Consider the following 17,791-nt stretch of genomic DNA (forward strand, 5'->3'; position numbering starts at 1 on the left):
GCTATCAAACAAAATGACCAAACAAACAACAACAACAAAAAAAATAATCAGTTGGAATTGGCCACTGAACAGCAAACATGCTGAGTGCAAACACAGAGTGTGAGTAAACAGATGTGAAAGGTGATGAGACCTCCTTGCTCTCCCTTGATACAAAGGTTCCTGACCTGCTGTCATGGTTATGACACCAGCCTTTCCATAGGCGTGGAGTACTATACTGAACACCTGTAACAACACACAAGTAGCTTTCTGTATGCTGAATGGGACAGAGGGTCCTCAAACCTTTGTCATACAGACACTCTTGAGACCTAGTCAGATCCATCAGCTGGGGTACTGCTGTGCTAAAGAGCAAGTAGTGGTTGGGAGCAGATGCGTGACTGCCCATTGCTAGACTTGGAACCAGCGTGGAGCTTATGTTGTTATAAAAATACATCATGTGGTGTAGAGATGTTTTGCTTACTTTACTGTTTCTCATTTTTCTTCTCTCCAAGTCCCTGACACAGTTTCTGGGCTGGTCCGTACTCAACACAGACACATATGATAAGATGAACAAGCTGGAGAACCGCAAGGACATTGCCCAGGATATGGTGCTCTACCACGTGAAGTGTGACAAGGATGAAATTCAGGAAATTCTGGTAATGCCTTGCAAACTGCAACACACCCATGAGCATACTGGCCTGGCATGTGCGCACAAGCCTGGTCTGTGCCAAACAGCAGCGGTGTCTGTGGACACGGGTCTCCCATAACTCAGAAATGCTTCCAGCCACTGCAGCGTAGAGGCTGGACGATGCGTTTAGTGCACGATGGCAGAACAAGACTTCACTTTGACTTGGGGCCAGTTGTGGTCTGCCCTTTACCTCAGCAGGCTGTGCTGAGTCCTCTCAGGTTTTCTCAGCAAAGCTAGCCGTGGAGGGGGGCTCACACAGATGCTGCCCAGGGCAGAGGTGTGGGGGGTGAAAGAGGAGCTAATGTATATCCCAAAATCTCCTCAGTACAGAGGATGTGGGGTTACTGAACGCGACTGAGACACTGGGAATTTTATAGAGGAATTTTTGCAAGTGGAGGAAAACCAAGCCAAAATCAATGAAAGGTAGGACATTCCTACAAAGAAGAACACATTAAAACACCAGAAATAAAAGTGAGGTCTGGAAAGAAAACATGATCTGCATATGAGAGCTGCCTCTAAAGCAGCACAGCACAAAGTCCTGTGGAATACAGTAGCCAATGTAACATGTCCATGCTCTTTGCAGCCAACACGTGAAAAGCTGGGGAAAGAGCCAAATGAGTGTGAGGAAGAGGAGCTGGCAAGTATCCTGGTAAGGGCAATGTACCTCTGGAATTGGAAGTGATGCCAAACAAATATGGCCTGGGTGGGGGCAGGAAAGAGTTGCAAGTGCTGGCACGCCAGTGCACATCAGCAGGGCACCCGGTGAAGGGTGAAGGTGAAGCACACCCGCCCTTCCTGTGCTGTGCGAGTGTGAGGCCATTATGGTCATGTAGCAGAGAATGCCTTCCCAGCTCCCAGAAAGTGACTGCTCTGTGCCTCTTTATCTCAGGAGGTGCAGTGTCCACCTGGGAGCACATCAGTGGCCTTGACATATCATACATTATATTCAACAGAGCAAATAAGGGACTTTAAGACTTCTCCTGTAAGACCTGACAGCTTTGGAGTCTCCAATCTAATCAAATCAAAAGGAAGAGCACTTAGCAGAAAGCAAGCAGTATTCCTCAAAATTGACCAAAAATGCTTTACTTCTTCCCCCACTAACGGGGTTATTGTGAAAATCTGCATTTAATTTGAAACGGGAAGGTTCAAAGAACAATCAGACTGATTTTTTTTATTTAGATAAAACACTTCCAGGTGTTCCTAGGGACAGCATGAATGTCACAAACAAACAAACAAACCTCTTTTGCAGAAAGAAGAACTCCCAGGGCCCACCAAATTCGAAATCTATGAGTTCAGGTTCTCCGATTTCGACTGCACCGAGCTGGAGCTGGTGAAGTGCGGCATTCAGATGTACTACGAGCTTGGTGTGGTGAAGAAGTTCCAGATCCCGCAGGAGGTAGGGGCTGGCAATGCCCAGGGACTCCCAAATTGTCCCATGCCTGCAGGCAAGGGTCAACCAGCAGCTCAGAAATCAGGCAGACGGCTGGGTTGCTGTGGGCTTGCAGGCAGAGGGGCTGGCACCCCGAGCCCCCAAGCCCTGCTGAGAGCAAGGAACCCACTCTCAAACCAATGGTGGTCAGAATGGGTTTGGATCTTGAAGCCAGATGCTTCTGTTCTGGACTGTCTGAACTCCTGTTCTGCTACAGGAATGGGTTTGCTATGAGGTCTACACAGACGAGGACTGCCCCATGCAAACACTTGCTTATCCCAGTATCGAAGCTTTTTCAACCCCAAAGCCCCCGATCTGCAAATTCAAGGCCGTTTGCAGCCAGCATTGCCCCTGTATGGCTCTGAAAACTGGCGTTTAGGCAGCCCTGTGCCTCCCGGAGGGGTTTTTCAGAGCTTCATGTGAGGCTGACCTCCATCTAGTGGGTTCTGCAAGCAACTGCACGCAGAGTTTTCAGCCGCACATCCCTCACCCTGGAAAGGCAGGCTGGAAAGTAGGAGGGAAAGGACGGGCTGTGCAAGGAAATTACTTAGCATGAGCAAATGCAAAAAGCACTCACTATATCTACTCTGGAATAACTAGCTTCTGATGCAGGTGTGAAAAACAGTCATTCTTTGCTGTTCCTTTGAGCAGCTGAGATTTTAAAAAATGAATATTTATCCATGATTTATTCCCTTGCCAATGGAGAAAAACTCTGTAGCTACTCTGTAGCTACTAGAGTTTGTCCACATGAAGAAGTTGAATGCAGACAGAAAGAAAAAACAACACTGTATTATTAAATAATGTATATTGTAATAGGTGATATAATATATTCCATGTCTCTAGTCCTAGAGTGCCATCTATTTTCAAGCAACATAAATATTAGTAATCAGAATATATGGAAGGGACAAGGCTCTAATCCTCATCCATGACTTCCATATGTGGTCTTTATCCCAAGAGCAAGAGCTGCCAGCTCACAAGTCAGCTGTCATCACACAAACTAACACCCTCTCTCCCAATTTGCAGGTTCTGGTGAGGTTTGTGTACTCTGTCAGCAAAGGCTACCGGAAGATAACGTATCACAACTGGCGCCACGGCTTCAATGTTGCACAGACCATGTTCACGCTCCTCATGGTAAGGTAACACCACCCCAATTAATCCTGTGGCACAGCTTTTTCGACACTAGGTCTGATGTTGCGCCCTGGAGACACGCAGGGCTCCCTTTGGATCTTGTTGTAGGATGTTTGTCACTTCAAGCACATCTCCTACCAAATGAGGCCTCCATTCACCTTAAGTGATGAGTCTGTGAGTTACCACCTGGGGCCACAACCACTGAATGGAGCGTTTCACTTCTCAAGTGTGGCATTGAAAAGCCTCCAGGTTACCCCTTCTGCAGGGTAGGGGAATGACTGCAGGAATCCCCTTCCTCCAACAGTTTCTGGCAGTAACAGCTGGGCTGCCATTACCTTGGATGAGGACAACCTCACCCCCTTCATTTGTAGCCAGGACAGCAGGGGTGTACATCTTTGGCTAGCATGAGTGTGGCAAGTGCCATTTCTCATGGGCTGTTGGGGTGAGAGGGAAACTCACAAAGAATAATAGTGTTGGATGTGTGCCCCACAAAAGCTCAGCCCCATGGCTCAGTGCAGAGGGCATGCCCTGCACACCTGGAGGCAGAATTACACCTTCCACCCCCAGCCCACCCGCTGAGCAGCTCAGCTTTCGGGCCCACTGGCCAGAAGGACACAGAGTGCCTTGTGTCCAGCGAGAGGAGAGGTGTGGTTATCAGGGTGCAAGTGTCCTCAAGGCTGCTGGAGCAGCGGGTAGCCAGCATAGCATGCAGGCATCAAGCACACATGCATGACACACATGCCTCCTTGAGTCTGAAACATTTTGTTTCCAGCTGCTTCCCCACGTTAACCTAATTGTACCACGTACTGTATCTAGTTTCACAAGTATTTTCAGTTCTCCTGGACTGTTTCAACGCAGAGATCCCCGGCACAGAGCAGTCACAGCCCAGTACCTTTTCCTGTAAGAGATACTAACAGAGGGCATGCAAATTCTCACCCTCCAGACTGGCAAACTGAAGCGTTACTACACAGACCTAGAAGCCCTTGCAATGGTAACTGCTGCTCTGTGCCACGATATCGACCACAGAGGAACCAACAACCTTTACCAGATGAAGTAAGCACTCTCCTGCCACTTCCAACCATTTCCTGCTGCTTTTGCGTAGAGTGGGGTCAGGCTGTGATCACAGCAAACTCCAGCACAGCTCTGTTTTATGCAGGTTAAGAGCCTTCCTTTGCAAGTAACTTCTCTTTTCACCTTGCCACGGCACTTGGGCTTGTGCCTCAGCCAGCGGGGAAGCCAATATTTTGCAGTGCTCCCTGGGGCTTGCTTTACCTCCTAGCAGTCTGGCCTAAGCTGTTTGTTTAAAGCAACACTCTACATTGCTGTTAAAGGGAGGACCAAGTGCAGTGCAGACATTTAGTAGCCTGAGTATAACAGGAGACTCAGGATGCTACTGGCAGCACTCTGGACATGTAAAGCCAGCTTTGTACTGGAAGGTGTCTATGCAGAAAGCACCATGCACAGCACTGCCCTCGCCTGGAGAAACCTAGCACCTGAGAGGATGTGAGCACTGCTTTGTGTAGAGTAGTTACCAGCTTCACAAAAACAGCTGCATCATTTCACTGACCAGTCTGTTGCTGGCTTCAGGCACTGTCAGGTCACAGGTTTTCTGATTGATGGCTGTACTATCTAACTGATTTCTGGAGCCTTGGGAAAACATAGGTGAAGCTGGCTGGTGCTTTGGATATAAGCGTGTCCTGCTCTTTGGCTAGGGAGGTGTCCAAGGGCTGCTGTTTTTCCTGTTGCTTTAACCAGATGTAAACATATAGTTCTTCAGAAACTAAACAACAAGCTTGCTATACTGAGTAATAACAGTACTGTTATGAACAACATTTTAGGTGATATTCACAGGTGGAAGGATACATGTATTTTATACAGTGTCCAAATTGCTACAAGCAGAGTTACAGTCTGTTGCCAGTTAGAATGAAGTTGTTAGCTATTAAAAATATTACTCTTAAGCCCTTCATAAAATAAGTTGAACTTGTCTGTGACAAATTTCAATTGGGAGACTTTTTATTTAAGTGCTATACTAACATCTGCATTTTTTTTTCTTTACGCAACCAGATCTCAAAATCCATTAGCTAAACTTCACGGATCCTCAATTTTAGAGAGGCATCACTTGGAATTTGGAAAGTTTTTGCTCTCTGAAGAGGTTTGTAATGAGCTGTAATGTAAGATCCTGAATAATTTACTTGCCACAAAGTCTTTTAGCAACATACACCATGGCTGTCAGCTGCTATGACTCTTTTGCCCAGAAGCTTAGCATAGAATCTTTCTCTGGTTTGGGTTTCTGAGAACCTGCAGCCACCTCACTCCCTTCTACCCACAAGTGATTTCTGCTCACCAGAGACCAAAACTCTTAGGCTTCCTATATGCGTGGCTTGGTTTATTCAGAAGCCATGTTATTAGCCCTGTAGGAAAGTGTTAAACACAGGATTCTCCTCCTGTAGCCCCTCTGATAGGACCAAGGCTGACACACACACACAGCTAACTTTCAGGCAAATTCCTGCTGGGATGAGTGGACGTGGTTTAAGCACAAAGTGTGTATCAAGCTACAGACACCAACCCTGCTCGGTGAGCACGGGGGGAGTTCACCAACAGATGGTGAACTGGGCTCACAGCCCTTGCACCTTAGGGGGAGCAAGCTACAACACTTAGAAAATAAACTAAGAAAAAAAAAAAAACACATTTGAGAGAGGGAAATGCCCACTAGCTCACAACAACACAGAGCTTGGATTCTGCAGCTTCCTTTGCTTGTTTTTCAGTCGCTGAACATATGCCAGAACCTCAACCGGAGACAGCATGAGCACATGATTCACCTGATGGACATTGCCATTATAGCAACAGATCTGGCGCTGTACTTCAAGTAAGTTGGTCACGTATGCTGTGGGTGAAGGGCAGGGAGCAGCTGGTGCTGTACAAACACAAAACGTGATGCTTTGCTGAGAGAGCCCCTCCGTGTAGCAATCCTCTACACAGATGCTTCCTCCAGAAGACTACTTTTAATGCTGATATAAGAGACAGGGGGAAGAATTCAGATTGTTCAGAAGAATTTTGAGAATTAGATCATGTATGTGACTTTTAGCCTTCTATTTCCAACAAGACTGTGCTATATGACCCCCTAACAGAAAAAGAGATGCTCTTTTCTTTTTTTCTTTTTTTTTTCCTACCTAGCACTTCAGCAGTAAAAATACTTATTAATGCTCAATAGCATGGCCTGGGCTCCTTTAACTTCTCTGTGAAAGCAGCGCAACTCAAATACTAAGTGGTCTATTATATGTGAATATGCAGTTCATAGTCTATTTCACATCCAAAAATCAGAAATGCCCAACACCACAGAGCTGCATACACTGACTTCCTAGGGCATAAAACTGTAAGTCAGCAACATATGACATCCTCAGTAGCAAGGAGCTTTCAAAATGTGTTTTCAAATACAGAGCCAAGACCAGAGACTGCTTCTATGTTTCACACTGAAGAATCATTACACAAAATATAAATAGTCCAAAAAAAAGTAGAGTATGAGGAAGGGCCCAAGACCCAGTCCTATTACTTTACAGCCTGGATGTTTATATGGGAGCAGATACCACTACTTCCCTACCAGGTGGGAACAAGCTGGTCTTTGCTATCTTTGGCTCACAGTCTATAAAGGAAGGTTTGATTTAGATCAGATTCCAGGCAAAACAGTATGGACAGATTACATCGTCAAGTCTCTTTGTGGATCTGGCCTAACTGTCTTATTTGCTGGCATTAAACCAGATTTTTTTTCATGATTTCACACCTCTCAAAATGCGAGTGTGTTGTATATAAACCACTCCCCAAAATTTGCTACAATATCTAGGTAAATAAATATTTTTAACAAGGTCAGACTGAGTTTATAGAGACAGGTAGTCTTAAAATACTCCAACACCTGGGCCAGCTCTGTGTGTCTGCCATTTCCTTAACATTCAGGCAAAAGCCTTCCTGTGTTGTCAGTAAAGCCAATAACATTTCTCAGCTTGCATAACCTACAGTAGCACATACTTTCAAGCAACCTGCTCAAGTCTCACCACAACACTTTTTCTTTAAGCCATTTGCAATAGTTTCCCTTGAGGACCTAACTGCCTGGACAACAACCACTAGAAACCCAGCCATCTGTTTTTAACACAGTTTTTTGTTTTTTTTTTTTTTCCTCAAAGGAAAAGGACAATGTTCCAGAAGATTGTTGATGAGTCTAAGACATACGATAACATGAATGCCTGGACTGAATACCTGTCTCTGGAGACGACAAAGAAAGAGGTTGTCATGTGAGTAAATTATCTCTTGAGGCGTTAATGATGTGGTTGTGTCCTTCTTTCTGGGCTTACCAGTGGGAGCTCCAAAACATGCCTATAGTATGTCCAGTTTTAAAAAGAATTCTTCTGCTTCAGCAGCAATGGTCTCTAGCTAATACACTCTCTAGCTAATACACTTCTGACACACTTCTCAGAAGCAAGCAGTTCCCTAGCACAAATCCATTTGTACCAAGAGAGCAATCCTTAATGTGTGTCCCAGCCTGCTACAGCAACCCATCTCCTGTATCTACCACTCCAGCACAGAGCTGGGACATAACACAGTACTGGGTGGGGCATGAGTATCCTGAGCCTGCAAGAGGCCAGGTGAGGGCTCCAGAGAAGAAACTAATTTCTCTTCTGTTTTTAGGGCCATGATGATGACTGCTTGTGATTTGTCAGCCATCACTAAACCTTGGGAAGTCCAGAGTAAGGTCAGGTGCTTGATATACTGTCAGATTTCTCTAGTTTATACTTCAAAGTAATGCAAATTTCTAAGCTGCCTGAAAACCGAGTCAAAGTTTCCTACTAAGAATACTGAAAAGACTTCAGAATAATGACAGTTTTGATGGATAAATCTATGTTGAAGACTGAAACTGTGAATTCTGTAGGAATTTATGTTTACCAAAGGGAAAATAATAATAATAATAATAATAATAATAAATAATAAGTTTCTTGGGCTATTATTGGGCTAATTTTGTGCATGGCATGACATTTTTATTTATTTATTTATTTACTTATTTAGTTATTTATTTTTAAGTGATACCAGCTTGCTGGTCTGTTGTTTGATTTCCTTTAGGACTTCCTTCCTGAACTGTGCTTGCTCAATTGCTAAGTAAGAAACATTAACAGTTAAAGAAGGATAAAAAGAAATAAAGCTCACTTTCATGTTCAGCATGGGAAAAGGACAGCTGAGGAAGTCCTAATAGGAATCCACAACTCTGACTGCGAAGCAAATCCTTGCAAGGATTTCTTTTGAGACATTTCTGAATAGATGAGCAGTAGCTCCAATGCTAAGTTGGTTTTTGGGTTGTAACTGCACAGGTGCAAACCTGTTGCCACTGCTGCCATTTGCAGCAGAAAAGTTGGGGCTGGATGTGAAGTGATGGAGGGGCTGGAAGTGACATTTGCTTCATAAAGGAGATGTAAGGTGAATCGAATAGAGAGCCAAAACCAGTCCTAACTTTTCTTTTTCCCTCCTCATCAATGTAGGTAGCTCTCCTGGTAGCAGCTGAGTTCTGGGAGCAAGGGGACTTGGAAATAAGCGTCCTTCAGCAGCAGCCCATTGTAAGTATCCTGTGAGAGCCAAACAGCTCAGATCAGAAGGTAGGTCTCAGCAGAGACCTTCTTCAAGCATTGATGCTCTCAGGGTGCTGTGAGTCTTTCTGAAACTACCAGGCTGCCCAAAATTCATCAGAAAAGTGGCCATTCAGATCAAAAAGACCCTTTGTGACAGGGCCTCTTGTCCAGCTCTTCATTTAGTTAGATACGGTTCCATTTGGCTGTGAACAAGCAAGGAGTGACTGTCCCACTGGAGGTTTTTCACTGGTCCCATACAAAAAAAAAGAAAACAAAATACCTACAACATAGAGGAAAGCAGACTTTACAATAAAGATAAAAATTAAAAAGAAAAAAAAAAACTTTTTAAAGTCCAGAAATTATTTCTGGTAGGAGCAAGTACTACACGGCAGTATTTCTTAATGTACTTTTTTTTTTTCTGCTGAAGTAATAAATATTTAAATTTGGCAGTGAAAAAATCAAGAGTTAATCCTTGACATTGCATCCACCCGTGTGGTTCTGGTTTTCTTCAATCATAGAAACATTGAATATCCCATGTTGAAAGGGACCCAGTAGACTTAAGTAGACTTAATGTAGACTCTAATATATTCCCTCTACCCACAGACCTTATGAGAACATAATTTCATGTTCAGGTATATTTTAGAGAAAAAAAAAAAACAAACAAAAAAAACTCTTCAGCACTTTGTAACACAATCCTTCTCTCAGGTATCTGGATAAAAGGAGCAAGGAAAATACTCTGTCCCCCTCCCCATGATATAAACTGAAAGAGTTGTCTAAAATTTCTGCTGAAACAGCACAGGAAATGAGCCACTTGATCCCTCTGAGGAGCAAGATGAGGGTCGTGGTGGAGAGCCTTTATGGCCAGCACAGCAGAGCAGCCAGGCTGGCACAAGGCAGCTTTGGGGGAAAAAAAGAGAGGAATGTTCTTCAGTGCAGTGCTCTCATAAATCACGGCATGTTTGTGTCCTCCCACAGCCCATGATGGACAGGAGGAAAGCCGCTGAGCTTCCAAAGCTTCAAGTGGGTTTCATCGACTTTGTGTGCACGTTTGTCTATAAGGTAAGCACTCCATCATTCTCAACAGAGAGGTTCAAGTCCCAGCTTCCAGGTCAGCCATGGTGCAGCAGCAGCACACTGAATTGCGCTGATGGTTGTGTTTTGGTCAGGAATTTTCACGTTTCCATGAGGAAATTCAGCCTATGCTCGATGGGCTGCTGAACAATAGGAATGAGTGGAAGACCCGTGCTGATGAGTACGATGCAAAAATGAAAGCTCTGGAGGAAGAGAAGAAAAAAGAGGAAGAGAAGATGGCGGCACAAAAAGGTCAGAAAAAACACTGATTGTTTCATTCCTAACTCAAAATATGCTTATGCAATACTCTCCCGGACCTGCAGCAAGGTTTGTAGCCACAGCAAAGTCAGCAAAGTCCAGAACAGTTTCCTCAATCCTGTCCAACTAGCAAGGTTTAAAAAAGAACTCCAAATTACACCTTGTCTTCAGGCCTGACACCACGACTGGGTGTCAGAAAGGCCATCAGGGGCTCGTGCCTGAGAAACAAGCTACATGCAGCACAAGGTCCCATGCAGCTGGGGCTAGCAAGAATCCTGGGCAGTGTCCATAGGTCCCTGTAAAAGAGCAGGGACACATCCCTTTGTACACAGGGGCGGTCCAGTACCACAGGTTGTGAAGCAAGAGGAGTAAAGAAAAAAAAAAAAAAAAAAAAAAAAAAAACAAGAAACCTAACACACTCCTAGGTAGCAGTATAAAATATCAGAAGCAAGTGATTTGGAAAATTGTAGAAAAATTATTTCCTAACTAAGGAATTATTTTTTAAGTGAGAAAGTTGTCTGTTAATTCTAAAGCAGTTTCAAAGTAGCTTTGCATGTACAATTACTTTGCATAGCAGATATCTATAGATATGAGTACTTTAAATATTACACTGATCAGTGGATAATTACAAATGCCAAAAACTCCTGTGGTGCCTGAGAAGAGATTTTAGGACATTTATGACTTCATCTCTAATTCTTCGTTTCTTTTTATATGGCAGATGGAATAACCTGTAATGGAGGAACAGCTCCAGCTTCAAAAACCTGCAGTATACTTTAGACCTATTTCCAATGCAATATACAACACCCAGAATGAGAATGCCCATGCTTTTTTTAAAAACAAACAAAAGAAATTATCATGGCTTACAAATACATTCCTGATTGGACTGTTTTGCTACTTTAATTAGGCTTACAACCAACCAGGGAAGGGCTAGATCTCGTTTGCCTTAACTGAATCTTTTCCTGATGGTGAGGAGCCCGTTCTGTCCTGTCCCTCTCTCCATTTAATGTACCCGATGCTGTCAGATGGCATGTGGCAAGTCAGAGCAATGCTTGGCCCAAAAAAACAGGTTACATGACTGCAGAAAAAAAAAAAAAAATATCCAGCACTGAAACATTTCAAAACCCAAAGCTGATGGGGCCAGCTGAATTCATATTCTTTTCTGTACAACCCCACGTGATTGATGTGCAGAGCAGACAAACTGAGGAGCAGCTGAATTTAGCGTATCTAAGCCCGTATCTTTGCAGATATCAAAAAGAAATCTGTAGGTAGGGATGAAGTATGAACACCTTTGAGCTGTTCTGAAAAGTTGCATTTCCATGTAAATCTAAATGAGTGACAGTAATTCTGTGTTCACTTCAGGGCTGTAGGTAGGGTGCTGCTCTAAAAAGCCCAGAGACACACGTGCAAGATCGGGCAGCTGCAGAATCCAGCAGCTGCCGCCTTCTCCAGCAGGATCCATCTACACTGTGTGTTACAACCACTCACTGCAGCTCCAGTTACCCAAGCAACCTGAATCGTGGCATCTCACTTCATGCAGTTTTACCTTGTAATGCCAATGTTATTTAATGCAGTCCTCTTCTGATCGGTCCCAGCCCTCCTTCCCTTTCTCCTTCTGCTCTGAGATGTCTGGTCCTCTCATTCCCCTCCAAACTTCAAAGGACTGATGACTTCCACTCTTCTATTTTAGATAAAAGTTAGTGTTCAAGATTATTAATGCAGCCATGTTAGAACATTCAATTGCACTCTTACAGAGACACCCTTCTGTGCTCCTCCTGCCCTTCCTCCTTCTCTCTCTCTTTCTCTCTCTTTCTCTCTCTCAGTGCATGGTGTATCAGCCATGTAACAAGAGTTCAATTTGTGGGGATTTTATTCATCTTCTATTACTCCTGCTACCTTCAGTGCTTTTACCCTTCAGTAACTTATTTTGCATTACAGAAGTACTGTAAGGAAAAGGAAAACTATAGCCATAGAGGTATCTGGAGCTCGTTTATCCAGGTCCCAGTGTACTAGGCAAGATATAATCCTCTATTGCTTCGCAGCTGTTACGTGAGCAGCAAGTTGTCCTTCAGGAAAATGCAGACACCCGTCCACTTGCATGAAAGCTAAATATGCAGCTGGCAATTGCTTCACACTGTGTGTCTCAGCTCCATTAGTGACCGTGTAGGAAGCTCCCATCGCGTAGCAGCACTTCCAGGACACGAAGCCAAACAAGTCATTGCTTTCAGCCAGCAAAACGCCACGAGCTTATCTTGGTGTGGCACGGCAAGAAGGGGGGGTTTCAGATCACCTCCAGCCCCTGTAGGGTTAAATGCCTGTTGCTGAGACAAGCTCTCTGTGACTTCACACATTTTCCTGGAAATAAAGAGCTAACTTCCCGTCCTGTGTGCTGGATGCTGCTGGTGTGGTGGGTGCTGCGGGAGGGTTTCTCGTGCTCAGGGGTCAGCGCACCCTGTGCTGGCAGGAGCTGGGCTGGGAGGTGAAATTGCTGAGTAGGGAGGGCTGCGTCCCCTCCTGCCACCCCAATTCCACTTGTAGCACATCGGGCGTCCCATGCAAAGCACACACAGCTCTGCTGCCTGAAGCCATTTCGTTGGACTGTCTGCACATCTGTGCTGGCTCCCCTGGCTCTCTGCCTCCTGGGTGTCGTAGCCTTTCCCTCGGGCATGCCCCACCACCTGCTGTAGGGCTCCACGTTTTCTCACCAGCAGAAAAGCGATTGGGTTAGGTTCCTCCACCCCATGTCCCAGCTGACAGCCCCTCATGCTGCTGTGCGAAGCCATGTGCAGCAACCAGCAGCAAGAAATTCCCAGCAGCTGAATCCCAGGGGGCTGCAGAGATACGCAGAGGCGGCATCCCTGCAGCAGTCACCCCTGGTGCTGTGGGGTGGGAGGGGACAGGCCCGTGCTCCTGCCTGCCTGGTGCTTCATGCAGGGTGGGCACAAAGAGGGGCCGTCACCCACCCTGTGCCCACCTGTACGCACCCCCACGGTGGGCTCGGGAGGCTCCAAAACACACAAGGACGTGCAGGCTTCTCTCTGTCTTAAATTCCATTATTGCTACCTACTAAAAATTGCTATTCCTAAAGCAAGTATATACGACAAGTAGTGATAAATGACCCCAAGTAAAGCGAGTGTACACTCATGATCAATTACTTACATGTATCCCTAAATACATACATTATTTCTAAACATTAGCATTACAGCACTCCTCAGCTTGCTCTCAGAGGTGGTGCAGATCGGTGCTGGACAGACCCTCGCTGAGAAGGCCCACTCCGCAGAGCTGGAGCCCAGCCACCCCCAGCACGGGTCCAGCCCATCCAGGTCTCACATGGAGACATTCATGGTGGGGGCTCTCAGACACAAGCTACATTTGGGATAGAAATGGGTCATTTTGTGTAACATTAGAGACATCGGGGGATGTAGGATACCACCACCTGAGCAGCCAGTAGATGCTGCTAACTTGTTTTTTTTGCCTGTAATACCCAATAGGTGGAGCTGTTTTGTATTTTCTCAGGCCACTTCTGACTTTTCTCTGACTTCTTTCTGTATTTCCAGCTACAGCAGTCGATAGCTGTCCCCATTTCCTACATTTTCAGACTCCTTTCCACTTCCCAGATAAGCTTGCTGTAAGAATTAATTAGATTTACCCTCGCAGCTTCTTGCTTTTGCACTTACTGAGAGTGTCTCGGATGTGCCAGGCTCTGAGGGAGGCAGCTGCACTTCGAGGATGCCAGCTGTGCTTCCCACGGCTGCTCCTGGCTCCGAGGCCAGCAGACATCTCCCCACCACACCCAGGCTGCTCTCGGGGCTGCTCCCATCGGCTGTAAGGGTATGCGGGCAGGGTGATGGAACCTATTTTTTTGCAGAATAGTAGTCACCGGGTAGTCATTTTTTAAAAGGCCAGGACTGCTCTCCTGTTGGGTCAGCGATCCTTCACTAACAGGCGTTTCTCCACCTCGTGGCGCTGCCGCAACCACGCCGCTTGTAATTTGCTCCCCACTCAAGGTGTTAGACAGGCGAGGCAACCAGCTGCCCTGGGGGGTGCTGTAATTTAGTTCTGCTTCTGGAATACCTACCTACAGCCCAAGGGGGTTGTTTCACCTTTGAATCAGCACTCAGCTCCAGTGGGAGAGCAGGAGGGGACACTGCAAGATGTGTTACAATGTTCAGAAGTACTATTACTACAGCTCTTTAGCACTGTTTTTTGTTTGTTTGTTTTTTAATTTATCCCAGTACAAAATGTTTTACAAGAGGTTTGCTTGCCTGTCCCCGCAGCCAGGTTTTGAGGACTCCGTTGGCATGGTGGCACTTCCACCTCAGCCACATTCCGCCTCAAGGCAGCTCAAGCTGCAGAAATCCCCTGGAGCTCCTCCACCAGATTCACCCTCCACCCTAGCAGTGTTACTTGTGCTGTGTTTACTCACCAGGACGCACTGGAGGTCCAGTTCCAGCAACCGCCAGCTAAAAGCAATGCTGACCTCCATGGCCAGCCCTTAACTAGAACAATGCAAATATTTCAGCTTAAATACCACTATAATCACACTCTGTTTAAGCACAGTGTTACAGCTGAATCCCCAATGTGTTGCATCTTGGTGTTCTTTTCCGTAACCTTTATTTTACGTAATCAGTACTTGACTGCTTAAAGCTTAGCATCACAGACATGGCTGAGCACCAGTGCTTTAAAAAAAATAAATAAATAAAAAAAATTCCAGCAATTCAGATCTTAGAGCTCCTGAAAATAAGCCTTGTGAAAGGATGTTGGCTTTTAAGTATGTAAAACATCCTGTTATCTTGTGAGGTTAAGATGCAATGTTTTGTTTCAAACTTTTTAAAACTTTTTTTTTTTTTTTAATAGGTTCTTAAAAAGAACCTATTTCTTAAAAAGAACCTATTAATAAGTCAGCAGTAATTCCTCAGATTTCCAAAAGGCTCAAAAAATCAGTGAAATTACAGGCAACAAGTGCAATGACAGCCTTTTCCATGGGCTCAAAAATATGTTAAATCCCATGGATATCCTGATCACAAACATTCCCTATGTGCAATAGGTGCGGAGCCCAGCTCTGATGCCAGAGGAATGCAAGGGGGTGTTCTGTCAGCAGCAGCAGTGGTCAACTTGTGATCAACGTTTCCTCTTTGACACTGTGCAAGTACTTCTGTTGTTTTTCAGTGCAATTCAGTCAAAAAATACTAACTGAAATGTATTAAGTGTTTTATTGATAGAATAACATACAGAGTCCATCAACCATTACACAGTTCAGAGCCTAGCCATGTATTTAGGCGTGAAACTAAGATCCGATCTTACGTTCATTTCAAAATGGAATCTTCACTCGCTAGAAGGGAGGGAAAAACAAACACAGTTAGGGCTACTTGTCACTCCCATGCAGCACTAAAATTTGCAAAACACTAGCAGGATCAAAGGCTGCCCTTAATTATGCCATTTCTTCCTAGCTGGCTTTTGCAATTCCCGCTTCTGCTTATTCAACAGAAGTGTATTTCTTTCCTCTAGGGTAAAGACACTTTTTTGTCTTACTCATTGGTAAATGACAGTTTCTTGGAACTGCCACTTCAAATAAGCCCAGATAGAGTTATCATTATAGATACTTACACTTACCCATTTTTAAAAAACAATCTTCCACTACTAAAAAAGAATCAAGTTAAGCAATTGCTTTTCGTACTGGAAAACCATGCCAAATTGCTGCTGAGAAAGCAGCCAGGCAATTACAGGGCATTTAAATAGATTAACCATCCTAAGGACATCATCACAGAATTCCACTAGCAAATTCAGTAGCAATCCTGTGGTACAGCACCTGTCCCTCAAAATGCAAAAAGCTCCAGCTAAACTAGAAAATATCTAAAAAAGTCAATTTAAATAGTTCAATGAAAGCTGCATATTTAAGGCAGTAGACCTGTGCAAAATAGCTATGCCTCCATGAAAGAATACTATTCAGCAACTTGATTATTTGATTTTATGTATGTGTAGTTTGTTTGTGGTTAGTTTTAATGGGCTTTATTCAGCATTAACCTTGCTCAGGACAACACAAATGCCAATATTACCTACAGAAAAAGTAACTAAGCATGTAGCTACACCAAATACAGCCAGGGTTATTAACCAGTAATCTTCAAGTCTTCCCTTATTTTCAGTGCACTTAAACTCAGGCCTAAGAGCATGTTCCGCTCTAATGATACTGGAAAAGCATAGAAGACCAAAGAAATAACGCTGAGGATGAGAGAAAGCATGCGGCAGCAGGAATATTGTATGGCAGAAAGGAATGAGATATAAAAGCAGCAGGCCACCTTCATTTTTTTCATGAGGCACCACAAACGAAGCTGACCTCTAACACTATGCCGGTGATTACATTTCAAAGTGACTCGCAATCACAAGCAGGTGTACAAGACATCGGATTTTGACCACCAGGTGCCTTTGTGAGAATGGTGTAGCAGGGATAAACAGGGACACAGGTTTACTACACCCAGCTGAAAAGAGGTTGCTGAGTACAGGTAACACTCAACTCCGGGATACTGTTTCCAGAATGAACAACACTTTTCAGCAGCTTGTTTCCTCAGTGGAAATTCAGGCAGCCACCTAACCTGGCCTAAGCTCTGCTAGGCTACAACACTGCTTTGCCCTGTTTCTCTGCACACACAGGCAGGATGGAGAGCCCTTCAGAGCCCTGGCCACCAGTCTGTGGACACACAGAGCCTGCAGCCCATGGCTCAGCACCTCGGGTGCACACAGAGCAGCGGCATGGCTCAGGTAATGTGCACAGTTACCTTCTGCAAGCTCCTTTGCGATCCTCTCCAGCTCCTCGCGCTTCTTCTTCTCCTCAGCCTCTACCCTCCGCTCCTCCTCGGCGATCGGCTTCAGGTAGTCTGCCGCCAACACGGGTGGTTACCGACAGGGTGCCCAGCGCTCGGGGGGGGGGCACGCTGGGCACCTGCCAGCTCCCTCAGACCGGGATAAAAACCCAAAAGAGGGCGGCGAGGAGAGGCGCAGCCACACGGCCCCGCACCGCCCGGCGCTGCATGGGGCTGGGGGGAAATGGCGGCCGGGCGGCGGCCTCAAGGTGCCCTTGCGGGGCGGGAGGGAGGCAGGGGAGCAGGGACGAGCCCGGGGTGGCCGCGGAGCCCCCCGGGCGGCACTCACCGTATCGCTTCTTGCCGTAGATCATCCCCATCAGCAGGGCCGAGTAGCGGGTGAACTGCAGGGGAGCAAGAGACAAGGGTGTGCCCTCCGCTCAGACCCCGCCGCCCTGCCCTACCCCTACCCCTGCCCCTGCCCGGCCATGCCCGGCTCAGTCCCGCGCCTCGCCTCGCCTCGCCTCAGGGCGAGATGGCGGCAGCGGCCGCCGCGGGCTCACCTTGATGAGGGGCGAGACCTGCACCGGGGGGATCATCCTGGCAGCTCGGCGAGGACGGGGCGGCGGAAGGCAACCGGCGGAAGGAGGCGGCCGCTGGAGGCCGGGGGGCGGTGGAGGGAAGGCGGGGAAGCACCGCCCGCCCGCCCCGTCCCGGCTCCGCCTCATGGCAGCCATGGCGCTGTACCCGCCAGGCGTCTGTACAGCCCCTCAGAAGGGAGCTGCCTGCAGTAAAATGTCAGATTATAAGAGCTGGGGGAGATCTGTGCTTCGCGCCCCGC

At 46.1% G+C, this 17,791-nt stretch overlaps 2 protein-coding genes across 2 annotated transcripts in view; one reads left to right on the top strand and one right to left on the bottom strand.

Moving 5' to 3' along the window:
- Nucleotides 1-10,933, top strand: part of PDE6B (phosphodiesterase 6B) — a gene marked incomplete at both ends in the record, with an annotated part of 19,782 nt that extends 8,849 nt beyond the window's left edge. Inside the window, 13 exons of the mRNA XM_082783914.1 lie at nucleotides 489-632; nucleotides 1,248-1,313; nucleotides 1,914-2,060; nucleotides 3,117-3,224; nucleotides 4,165-4,274; nucleotides 5,286-5,373; nucleotides 5,987-6,087; nucleotides 7,397-7,504; nucleotides 7,899-7,962; nucleotides 8,741-8,815; nucleotides 9,803-9,886; nucleotides 9,994-10,150; nucleotides 10,875-10,933. Coding sequence (XP_082640040.1) covers nucleotides 489-632; nucleotides 1,248-1,313; nucleotides 1,914-2,060; nucleotides 3,117-3,224; nucleotides 4,165-4,274; nucleotides 5,286-5,373; nucleotides 5,987-6,087; nucleotides 7,397-7,504; nucleotides 7,899-7,962; nucleotides 8,741-8,815; nucleotides 9,803-9,886; nucleotides 9,994-10,150; nucleotides 10,875-10,933 — 1,311 coding nt within the window. The remainder of the gene's footprint in view (nucleotides 1-488; nucleotides 633-1,247; nucleotides 1,314-1,913; nucleotides 2,061-3,116; nucleotides 3,225-4,164; nucleotides 4,275-5,285; nucleotides 5,374-5,986; nucleotides 6,088-7,396; nucleotides 7,505-7,898; nucleotides 7,963-8,740; nucleotides 8,816-9,802; nucleotides 9,887-9,993; nucleotides 10,151-10,874) is intronic.
- Nucleotides 10,934-15,347: 4,414 nt separating this feature from the next.
- Nucleotides 15,348-17,617, bottom strand: ATP5ME (ATP synthase membrane subunit e). The gene is made up of 4 exons (XM_082784143.1): nucleotides 17,514-17,617; nucleotides 17,300-17,354; nucleotides 16,927-17,025; nucleotides 15,348-15,485 (listed from the first exon to the last, which is right to left on the bottom strand). The coding sequence occupies exons 1-4, from the start codon at nucleotides 17,547-17,549 to the stop codon at nucleotides 15,460-15,462; spliced, it is 216 nt and encodes a 71-aa protein (XP_082640269.1). The 5' UTR covers nucleotides 17,550-17,617; the 3' UTR covers nucleotides 15,348-15,459.
- Nucleotides 17,618-17,791: the final 174 nt, after the last annotated feature.

This window comes from Aythya marila (assembly GCF_965140915.1).
Source record: "Aythya marila genome assembly, chromosome: Z".
Classification (NCBI taxonomy): Eukaryota; Metazoa; Chordata; class Aves; order Anseriformes; family Anatidae; genus Aythya; species Aythya marila.